The sequence below is a fragment of the Conger conger genome, chromosome 4, assembly GCF_963514075.1.
Source record: "Conger conger chromosome 4, fConCon1.1, whole genome shotgun sequence".
In the NCBI taxonomy this organism is placed as follows: domain Eukaryota; kingdom Metazoa; phylum Chordata; class Actinopteri; order Anguilliformes; family Congridae; genus Conger; species Conger conger.
This window is the reverse complement of record NC_083763.1, coordinates 77,730,518-77,742,835: the sequence shown is the minus strand read 5'-3', so window position 1 is coordinate 77,742,835 and position 12,318 is coordinate 77,730,518. Positions and strand designations below refer to the sequence as shown.

General features: G+C 41.6%; 1 protein-coding gene across 1 annotated transcript; it reads right to left on the bottom strand.

Moving 5' to 3' along the window:
• Positions 1-2,168: 2,168 nt before the first annotated feature.
• On the bottom strand, positions 2,169-12,078 carry LOC133127136 (zinc finger protein 345-like). Its single transcript, XM_061239811.1, has 2 exons — positions 11,756-12,078; positions 2,169-4,889 (listed from the first exon to the last, which is right to left on the bottom strand). Exon 2 carries the CDS (start codon positions 4,854-4,856, stop codon positions 2,982-2,984), a length of 1,875 nt encoding a protein of 624 aa, XP_061095795.1. The 5' UTR covers positions 4,857-4,889; positions 11,756-12,078; the 3' UTR covers positions 2,169-2,981.
• Between the last annotated feature and the right edge of the window lie 240 nt (positions 12,079-12,318).

The window sequence follows — 12,318 nt, the reverse complement described above, 5'->3', positions numbered from 1 at the left end:
AGCAATGCTTAAGGACGTTGCTCAAGGGCCCAATGGGTGTGGATCTTATTGTGGCTACACAGTGGATCAAATTACCAACCTTGCGGGTCCCAGTCATGTACCATAACCACTACGATACAGGCCGCTACAAACATGTTTTACACGCCTTTGTATTCCCGTACTCTCTGAATCAAACATACCCTGCTGTTACGGAAGACATACACTCACCAAACTTTATCAGTAACACCTGTACACCTACTTATTCATGCAATGATCTAATCAGCCAATCGTGTGGCAGCAGTGCAATGCATAAAGTCATACAGATACCAGTCAGGAGCTTCAGGTTATGTTCACGTCAACTATGAGAATGTGATCTAAGTGACTTTGACCATGGAATGATCATGCTGCTTGGTGATTTTTTTCTCAATATTTACTACATCAGCACCACTTGGTTATGCATGTTAATGATGTTGGCTAGCTAACTTTAGGGGAGGGCATTGACATCTAACATTAACGTTACATTAGCTATCATCATATAAATAAAACAGTTTTGTTCAGTTTTCATAAATTATTTTTACATTCCAACATTGAGTTTACGTTTTAAGACCTCAGTTAAAATGACACTGGAAACACTGCCTGCTATTCACATTCCTCAACCCTATCCACACAGAACTAAGTTATTTGCTGTTGTGACGTCATGGTGATTTTATTCATTGGTTACAGGATAGAACACAAATAGTAGTAGTAGGAGGGGCCTTATCCAAGCAGGGTATTGTGGGAAGTGGAGTCCCACAGGGGTCGGCGCTGGGGGCACTGCTCTTCCTCATTTACATCAATGATCTTGACACGGGCATTGAAAGGAATTTAGTTAAATTAGAGCAGATGATACAAAAATAGGTTTAGCTAACAGTATGGACTGTACTAGAGTAATCCAGGAAGACTTAAACAGAATCCATGAGTCAGAAATCTGGCAAATGAAATTCAAGACAACTAAGTACTACACGTGGGAAATAAAAATATAAGGCAGAATTACTTTATGGGGGGTACAAAATTGGATAGTGCTCGAGACTTGGGGGTAATAGTTAATGTGCGGTAGCAGTAGAAAAGGCCAAGAGGATGCTAGGATACATAGCCAGGAATATTGAGTCCAAGTCCAAGGAAGTTACCTTATACAATACTCTTGTTAGACCACACTTGAAGTACTGTGTGCAGTCAATGTATAAAAGATGTATACGATGAACAGCAGTGAAGAAATGTTACTAGATATTACTATTACACAAGAAATCCGTCTCTTGCTTCATCTCTCCTAATAGCCCTTATCCCCAGATTTCTTTGGTGTTCTTTGGAAGGAATTAAATGACAAATATGGTTGTTCTGTCTCCGAGCAGAAAAACAATGCAAGATTTATTTGTGTCTGAACCAGAGTTTTGTGCTCGGAACTCATCCCTTTTCTGCGATGAACTAACTCAGAACCGAGCTACAGGAAGGCTGCCAGCACACCTCCCAGTGAACTAACTCAGAACCAAGCTACAGGAAGGCTGCCAGCACTCCTTCCAGTGAACTAACTCAGAACCGAGCTACAGGAAGGCTGCCAGAGCTCCTTACGGTGAACTAACTCAGAACCAAGCTACAGGAAGGCTGCCAGAGCTCCTTACGGTGAACTAACTCAGAACCAAGCTACAGGAAGGCTGCCAGCACTCCTCCCAGTGAACTAACTCAGAACCGAGCTACAGGAAGGCTGCCAGAGCTCCTTACGGTGAACTAACTCAGAACCGAGCTTCAGGAAGAATGCCAGCACACCTCCCAGTGAACTAACTCAGAACCGAGCTTCAGGAAGGCTGCCAGCACTCCTCCCAGTTTGCCTACCTGGAAATGTGAGATCGGCCTCTAAAACACCGTCAGGAAAAATCTCTCCTTCGTCTGATTTTATTTGTGGATATTGTTACACCTGTTCTGTGCGTTACCACCACCTACTGGGCTGGAGTATGGTCCTAAGGTTACCCTTTTACCACACACCATGATACGCTGCAGACAGCCCACCCTGGCAAGCTGTTTCCCAGGCTGGTGTGGGGGCTGAGGAGGAGGGGGGGGGGGGGGGGGGGGGTTTGTGTGGAAGTCCTGGTGGAGCAGTGAACCAGCACATCTTTCCACAATTGCAATTGCCAACAAAACAGAGAAACACATTTGGGTTTCTTTTAGTTACCATGTTTATTTTCATATCCAAACAGCTGTCCAAAAATTTTTTCCAAACAAATACATTTCTGTCATTTCCATCATTGAAGCCATTTCATTGATACAAATATGAAATTTATTAAACAATAAAATCATATATGACAGTCCAAAAGATTTGGTACTCAATAAAAATGCAACCCCAGTTTGTCCCAGTCAGCGAGCTGTCCAAAACATAGTTTATTTGACAAGGACAGTTCAGCCACTCAACGGTACCAGAATTGGCTCCAGTAAATTTTCATCCATCATCTCTGGGCAGGAAATACTAAAAGGTGGCAGCTATCAATTTCACTATCAATATTGGTTCTAGATTGACTAGAAAACAAGAAAGGTTTGTGATCAAAGTTGCAGGGCATAATACACTTCATTACAGTGGAGCTTTCCTATATGATAGGCAGGAGAGCCAGTCTTGTAGTAGCTCAGGAGCATTCATCCGAGGCTTTGCGGAAAATAATTTTCCTTCTGAAAATGTTAGTTTTAAAGTCTGAATTGTACAATTTCATTCTGTTTGTATCAGGTGATAATTGAAGGGGCAGGAATGTGCAAAGGGATTTTCATCTGCATAAACTGCCCAGAGTTTCCTTAAATCTTCCAAATTAGACTGTTTACCTGTCCAAATCTTCTCACACTGAAGGTGTTTTCACCTGTATGAATTTTCCTGTGCCTCCTTAAATTAAACACTTCCCACACTTAGTACACATGTAAGACTTTTCACCTGTATGAATTTTCTGATGGAGGCTTGAATAAGATTTAGCTGAAAAACACTTCCCACACTACTTACATTTGTAGGGCTTTTCACCAGTATGGATTCTTTGATGTTTTCTGACACTTGATTTATCTGAAAAACACTTCACACATTGCGTACATTTGTAGGGCTTTTCACCAGTATGAATTATCTGATGTTGGCTTAAAATAGATTTACAAGAAAAACACTTGCCACACTGATCACATTTGTAAGGTTTTTCACCAGTATGAATTCTCTGATGTCTGGTTAAATGAGTTTTCGTGAAGTAACACTTCCCACACTGCGTACATTTGAAGGACTTTTCACCAGTATGGATTCTCTGATGTTTTCTGGAACTTGATTTATCTGAAAAACACTTCCCACATTGCGTACATTTGTAGGGCTTTTCACCAGTATGAATTATCTGATGTTGGCTTAAAATAGATTTACAAGAAAAACACTTGCCACACTGATCACATTTGTAAGGTTTTTCACCAGTATGAATTCTCTGATGTCTGGTTAAATGATTTTTCGTGAAGTAACACTTCCCACAGTGCGTACATTTGAAGGACTTTTCACCAGTATGAATTCTCTGATGTCTGGTTAAATGAGTTTTCGTGAAGTAACACTTCCCACAGTGCGTACATTTGAAGGACTTTTCACCAGTATGAATTATCTGATGTCTGGTTAAATTAGTTTTCGAGAAGTAACACTTCCCACACTGAGTACATGTGTAGGGCATTTCACCAGTATGGATTCTCTGATGTTTTCTGAAACTTGATTCGTATGAAAAACACTTCTCACACTCAGTACATGTGTAGGGCTTTTCACCAGTATGGATTCTCTGATGTTGGCTTAAATAAGATTTAGATGAAAAACACTTCCCACACTCAGTACATGTGTAGGGCTTTTCACCAGTATGGATTCTCTGATGTTGGCTTAAATAAGATTTAGATAAAAAACACTTCCCACACTGATCACATCTGTAAGGTTTTTCACCAGTATGGATTCTCTGATGTTGGCTTAAATAAGATTTAGATAAAAAACACTTACCACACTGATCACATTTGTAAGGTTTTTCACCTGAATGAATTCTCTGGTGCCTATGTAAATTAGATTCATGAGGAAAACGCTTCCCACACTGAGAGCATTGGTGGGGCTTTTCACCAGTATGGCTTCCCTTGTCTTGGATTAACTCTGATGGCTCATTAAGGCATCTAACATGCTGGATGGAACGGTCCTGTTCTTTCCCTGGTTTCCTGCAGTGTGGATTTGGCTCTCCTGCACACTGCCATGGTTCAGTCTGGTCTTTGTGAACACCACCAGCTCCATTAAGCACAGTGTTCATGAGATCACTCACTAACATTTCACTGGGTTCACACTTCACTTTATCAGATTTAATGTCATCACATTTAATGTCCTGCAGGACACTGATGTGTTCGGCCTTAATGTAGCCTCCATCATCAGTCTCTGTTTTCATTTGGTCAGAATGCAGATGGATTCTATATGCCAGCTCTGTGAAGTCTAGGTTCTCTGTCTTAATAAGATCCCCAGTGTTGGTGGGACCCAGATCAGTTTCTGTTTTGATTTGGTCAGGGTGCAGATGGTTTCTATATGCAAGCTCTGTAAAGTCTAGGCTCTCTGTCTTAATAAGATACCCAGTGTTGGTGGGACCCAGATCAGTTTCTGTTTTTATCAATGGTGAGTCAGTGTGGTGTACAGCACTGACCCCACTGTGTGCTGTAACACACTCTGGCTCCAGTGTGTTGAGTCCTGGTGTAGTACAGTCAGTCTCTGACTCTGCCATGTGGACAGACTCCAGTCCACTGAGTTCCTCTTCTTTCAGTCTGATCCTGTGCTGCTCAGTGAGCTCTGGTAGTGTTGTCTCAGTGTCCTGTCTCAGACAGACTCCTGCCTGCATCATACTGCTGCTCAAAGGTGTGCAGAAGTGCAGCTCCTGGACGGAAACAGGGGAAGAGATTTAGCCTTAAAACAAAACTGCATCAGCTGAAAATTCTACATATTTAAACACATTTCTTTAATCACTGATTTGGTGAATGTAGACCCCACGCTAACCCAATGACGGAATTTAGCGGGGGCCGAAGGGGGTTTTGCGTGCTTGTCCTTCTGGCGTTGCTGGGAGAACATTAGTTGGGTTAATTATTATCCTCCGTACAAGAATAGAGCACAATTATGTTTAAGAATATACCGGGTCCATTGCCATGGGTCAGATATGGATTGACCGGCCCCATATCCCGCTTACAGCTGGCCAGAAACGGATCAGTACAATTCTTAATATTCTCCGTTCTCAAACGGGGCAGTATTGTACGCTTAGTGGTTACTATAGTTTTACTCGTTTATCTGACTCCATTTAAAATATAATTTAGAAATTTGGGTTTGCAACTTACGCAGACCTTGGGAGTGATTACATTCGACTTGTACCTGCGCCACCATTACTCAATATATGCTCCCGGGATTAGCATTACTGCTGAAATCTTAGTTCGGTGGAGAACTCAGAGGCTGAGGGTCCAGTCAACACAATACATGCAAACCTGCCATGATAGTTGCGAGCCCAGGTCGGCGTAGCATTAACTGGGCTCCTTAGAGCTAATTTGGCAGGAACCAGCGCCGTAACGCCCATGGGTTCCCTTCACACCAAATCACAAGAGCCGTGCGTCACCAACCCTTTAACGGACAGAAACTTGCTGGCCTCACAGCTTAGAACTACCGCAGGTGTACCGCCGATCGGTCGGTCTCTAGCCACCATTTCCCCCTGAGTATTCAGTTGTAATTTAGGCTGAAAAGGTACAAGATGAATTAGAGTCATGGAGATCACGCAAGTTACAAACAAAATAGTTTATTCGCAGACAGGTAGGTTATTAGCTTTAGAATATCACAATCAATTACAAAATACACAAATTAAGAATAGAGATAGAGTAAATAATCATACCTAGCCTGCTTGGACTACAAGTCGAATACGATCTTCCGCTGCTACACATACATACATACATACATACTTACACAAGACATGTTGTGTGGGAAGTCGAATACGATCTTCCCGATACTTACATATACGTACAATGTGCTGTGTGGGAAGTCGAATACGATCTTCCCAGATTGGTCTGTCTCCCTTGCTTTTATGCCAAATCATACATTTGGAACCAGGCGGCAGTGCCATAAATCAACCTGGAGGGGTGGTCAAATCTGGAATTTAGAAGGGTTGTTAAGTAGGGAAAATTAGATGATTACCAAGAGAGGACATGCAGGTTTTCCCTTGAGTTACTGAAACTGTAGTTTATTAAATTCCATTTGGTATGAAATGTATCTCATCCGATTCCTTGATTTTATCAGATCACATCCATACCAAACAGATTACCCTTATGTTTTATTATGTTGCAGTTATCATGAAACTTCCCTCCAGATTATCCATTTTACATGCAATTCCTGTTACCATTACATAAGACTTAACGCAATAATACAAGGATCACATGGGCAATGTTTTCAAGGTGTTACCGGGTCTATTTACTATCTTAATAGCAGTTTTGAATATTTAATCTAGGAGAGCAGTCACCGGTGTAATGACAGCAGTGCCCAAATGAGGGCACTGTGGCATTGTCCGGAGTCTTCCCCCTTGGAAGTGACCAGGTATGGGGTCACAGGGAGGTCACCAATGTTCGAGAGGATTCTTTTCCCATGACCCAACTGCCCTTGGACCACTCATACATCTTTCTCTTATCTTTGCCCGAAACTCCCCAAATCTAGTTTAAACAACATTGAAACCCCAGCTCTCAGGCCCCTCACAAATGGCAGCCCTTCCTGACCTTAACCACTATGCTACAGGCCGGCCCATCATATCTATGAATGCTGTAGTTGGGAGTTTTCATGATAACTGCATTATGCTGTAAATATGTATTTGTGCCTCTAATGGTAATATACCTTTTGAATAAACCTGATTTGGGTGAATGAAAGGAAAGGAGACACCCCAGACTGTTTGGTTTCTTCTCCTTGTCTCTGAAATCCAGGCCTAAATTCTTGACCATAAAAGTGAGTCACCCATCTATAATTTACAGCCAGGCCCACCAGGCAGGGGGCTAAAACACATGGCTTCTACAGAGACAGCTTTTCCCCAGTTTCCCCTTGGCTCCTGAATGGTTATGCTATCAAAGGTAGACTGTTACAAAAACTAGACCATTACACCAGTCGCACTGAACCAATCAGAATAACACCAAACATTACTATATTCTGACCTGGGATTATCATGAAACATCTTTATACCATATCCAATCTCTAACCTATCAGGAATGTGAGAAAAGGGGGGCCCACAGGGCCCAAGAAGGCGCCTCTAAGAATCCTTCTCTAGCTCTCCCCCACAGGCATGTGTGCCAACGGTGGGGGCTAACAATGTATGCTCCAGGAGGGGGGAAGTCAGCAAGCTGACCAGCGCAAGAGACCAAATGTTGCTTATGACTGGCTTACACAATGTTTCTCAGGTGGAAGAAAGCAGGCTTGGCCACCTTGTTAATGTGTGGTTTAAAACTTAGATCAGAGTCTAAAATTACACCCAGGCTTGTTCCTTATGATTTAACCTGAGGAGTCAAATTTATCTTCATTCAACTCGAAAAAAATGTTGTTAATCTATTGATTAATTGCAGATAGACAGGTAGTCGGGGAACATAATGCATTTGGATCATTTGGCTCAACTGCAGTGTATAGTTGTGTGTCATCAGCATAGCTGTGGAAATTAACATTGTGTTCTCTGATGACATCACCTTTGGGAAGCATGTATAATGAAAAAAGAAGGGGACCTAGGCAGCTCCCTTGTGCAACACCAATGTCATATTGTTCTGACGTGTGATTTCCAAGATTAATATAAAATATTCTCCCTGTAATGTATGTTTAAGAGTGCATCCGGAGAGACCAACCCAGTTTTCAAGGCGTTTGATTCGAATATTGTGATCAATTGTATTAAAAGCTGCACTCAAATCTAAAAGAATTAGAACTGAAACTTCTTAGCATCAGCTATCTTCGTGAGATCATTAACTATCTTAGTGAGATAGGTCTGTACTGTGATTAGATCTAAAACCTGACTTCTCTAAAGTACTGTTTTCATTCAGAAAGATGGTAAGTTGATTAAAAACTACCTTTCCAAGTATCTTGCCCATGAAAGGTAAGTTGGATATAGGTCTATAGTTGCTTAGGACACTAGAATCAAAATGAGTTTTCTTCAAAAGAGGTTTCACAACTGCAGTTTTAAAAGCCTCCAGAGATGTGTTGACTATCTTAAGAACAGTTGTGGAGACACTCTTAAAATAAAAAAATTAAAATGTGGTAGGAACAGGGTCAAGATGACATGGTTTACTGTGTTACAGTAGAGAACCCATGGACATTTCTACGTCGGTTCTTGTCAAGTTATCTTTACGGAGCCCTCTAAATGCACGCCGACCTGGGCTCGCAACTATCTACGCAAAATATAAGGCATGTATTGTGTTGGCTAGACCCCCAACCTCTGTGTTCTCCACCGAACTGAGATTCAGCAATAGTGCTAATCCCAGGAGCACATATTGAGTAATGGTAGCATATAAAGGAGAGTCGAGTGTAACCACTCCCGAGGTTCATGCTTGATAAAAAAAAAAATGTCTAAATGCTAGTTTAAAATGGAGTTGGATAATGAAGGTAAATGTACTGGCCCTATTGTGGAGATTCTTGGTCAGCCCGGACCAGTAGAGAGTGAAAGGCAGAGTGGTACGACTGTCTTTGTAACGTGGTTTGATTATTGGCTGATCTAGACTCTCCGCATCGTGGTAATTATTATTTAACCCTATTGACATCATTTCAGCAACACCAGAAGGACAAGCACGCAGATACCTAAATTCCGTTGTTGGGTTAGCGTGGGGTTTTACAGTTCTAAGTTGTCTAATAGATTCATAAATTCCATTGCCGTGGAGTCGGCACTAGTATTAATATGAATATTCTTGTCCCCATTTAAAATTATTTGGTCATAACTAGTGAGCACAACGGACATGAGCTCAGAAAACTCAGGAGAAATACTGAGGACTGCTTAGGTGGCCGATATAATCTTAAAATAAGCACGGCTGGGTCAGCCTTAAGCACAAAGGCAAAATATTCAAAGGATGAAAATGTACCTTACACAATCTCAGTACAGCTAAACTGATGGGAGAAAATACCATCTATTCCATCCCCTCTTCTGCCCTGTCTTATCGACTGGAGGAAGTTATAGTGTGGGGGACAAGCTTCAATAAGTGTTGCCACACCGTCATTGTTAAGCCAGGTCTCAACAAGAAACATAAAATGCTAATTCTTAGCAGAGATAATGTTATTAATATAATCTTATTTGTGAGTGAACTAACATTAAACGATGCCATACTAATATGGCCTGAAACAGACTGACAGTGGCTGAAAGGGAGAGAGAGGTCTCAAGTTGGAGAGATTAGCAGTGTGTGTGGGATGTGCTGTTCTGTGTAGTCTGTGTGTAATAACAACAGACACTGACATTGAAGCCAGGGGGGGAGAGGCCAATTAAATAAATTTGCTGTTGCTGTTGCTCTCATCAGTCAAGACACTGTTACACAAAAGAGGGGGACATTATATTAATGGCATTTGGCAGACACTCTTATCCAGAGCAACGGACAGTTGATTTAACTAAGCAGGAGACAATCCTCCCCTGGAGTATTGCTTAAGGACCTTGCTCAAGTGCCCTCCGGCTGTGCGGATTCTATTGTGGTTACACCGAGGATCAAACCACCGACCTTGCGGGTCCCAGTCATGTACTTTAACCACCATGCTACAAGCTGCTACAAACATCTTTTACAGGCCTTACATTTGCATACATTCAAATGTCTACAAATCAAGTGTGACCTCTGATTGCTGGTAAAGAATTGCGCCTATCCCTTTGGATTGGGCCAAATCCCTAATGGTCCTGGGGCCTCACCCCACTCCCCCCTGGAGCCCAGTGGAAAATCCCCAGAGGGGGAACATTGAAACTGATAGCGGTCATTATCATATGTGAAGTGGTCCGATACACAAATTTGTTCTGTCTCCCTGCGTTAATGGCCAACACTGAATATTTAGAAGTCTCAGAACAATATTAAAATGGGAAAATGACGGGATTCTTTCCAACAACCGTATACTTGAGTAATAACAGGCACACAGTCAACTGAATCTACGTCCGACAGATAACACAGTACGCTTTTTAGGAAAAGCTGCTATCAATAGCCAACCACTTCACCTCATACCCCAGGTAGGAGGGGACACCTCTGGCCCCTGGACTGAGGGCCAAATCCTCAGCCAGCCTCAGCGGGACACTTCACACAAACCCAAGTGAGACTTCACAGCTACAAAAACCCGGACCTTTTTTTATATTCTCTGCAGGTATGATAACTAAACTGGTCCATTACAATTTTCGGTCGTAATGGTGGTTCCGTCACTAAATCGCAGTTTTCGATCGCTGGTTCGATCCCAACTTGATACTTTTCATGAAGGTTCCACGAGTAGCATACAGTTTTTCTTTTTGTTAGGGATTCATTATCCAATTTGATTTTGAACGTTTCCCGCTACGATGGAATTATTTTCAGCAGGCGATTGACGTTTATTTTTCCCATTTATGTGTCTGATTCATGCTGTGACAGGATATAACCTTGCATTTCTCCCCCATTTTAAGCCTACCAGACACCAAATCAGAAAATATCATACTTTATTTAATATGGGCTCCCTATATGCATTTTAACATGTTGGGCAGAGGTGCAGTATACGCAAATCGTTGAAGTAATCCTACATCTTTCTCAATGGCCTACGACATGCTCTAGATCATACATCAGATAGAATGTACTGGTACAATTCATTCATTGTCCAGGAAATAAGACACTTTGCAATTTGTTCCTAAGATTTATTTTAACTTTCATTTAACCAAGAAGACCGAGTGAGTAATGCTCTTTTCCCAGCGGTCCTAAGGGATACATAACAATGCGCAAATCATATCAATACAGAGAAAGAAGAATCACAATGACAAGATGAAGGTAAGAAGTTGATAAACTGAACGCATTACGAGAAACAAGAGCGTGTAATCGGCAATTAAAATCATTATCGAACCCTCCACGTTATTTCGGTGATCCAGTTTTCAGGTGTCGTGTACACGGTTCCAGTTATGAGCAGCGTAATGAAGCTGCTTTCACCTTTTCTGTATTCATACGACTGATCTGAAGTAATGTAGCATGACCATGAAAGCGAGTAGGCTAAGCTAACTAATCTAAAACATGAGACTGAACAGCATTACACCGTGTAAATAAATAGCGTGGACCGATTATTGTTATAAATCCACAATTTCGGAGTCAACAGCTTATGTGTAGGCTAACGTTACGTGTAGGGCATTTTGCACGATAAGAAGGAATTTTAGGACTGCGCGAGCATGAAGTGCCTGAGCCTCAAAGTGTGTTTTAAAAAAAAGTGGTGACTAGTCTTCTTTTTTCAAAAACGGTATTACTCGAAACAACTTCCGCCGTGTAAACAAATTTGTAGACTACGTTTGCGGGTCAGGCACTCTTTTCTTGATTATCGGTTAAAAAAAAATAATAATAATAAAAATAATCTCAGGACCTCCCGTGTCGAATGTGCTTCTACCAAAACGAAGATAGCAATTAGCTTGAATGCACATCTGGCGAAATGTAAACAGGTAGGGACTTCTCACGGTAAGAAGAAATATTATGACAACGGGGAAACTTGTGTAAACAGTCGTGCGACTAATGAAATACCGCATTGAAAACTTCGCGTGAAAACAAAAAACGTACATAAAGACAATTCCAAGCTTACCCATATTTATTCCATTGATTTGATTTCTTGTGCTGATAGGCGAAGTTAATTCCAAATAAATAATCTCAAGTGTGTGTTAAACACAATAGGTCGTTGTTAGGTGAACGAAACGAAAGTCATCAATTCCACTCCGGAACTGAATTGGTTCTTTAGAAAAAGAAGAAAGTTTATTCGACCGCGGCTGCTAGCAGGCAGATGTTCTGGCCATCTGACATAAAAGCCTCTCAACCATTGTCCCTTGAACCGTAAGTGCAATGGTATCCACAGATTTAAAAAAAGAAAGAAAAAAAAACCCGACAGAAGAAAAAATGTGTTCGTCTTTTTCTTCGTCTTCGGGTATTGTAAGGCTCATTCACCGCCACCTACTGGACTGGAGTGTGCCGCCCCAAAAGGCCCTTATTATCCCCTTCCACAGCAGTTTTTGTGTAACAAAATCAAACGCTTTACTGTTTAAGATATAATTGAACTGGCATTGGCGTAAAATGCTCATTATTTCATTGAACCAGGGTAACTGAAAGAAATTAAACTGAATCGTCCATCCTTGGCCCCTGATACATACAGCA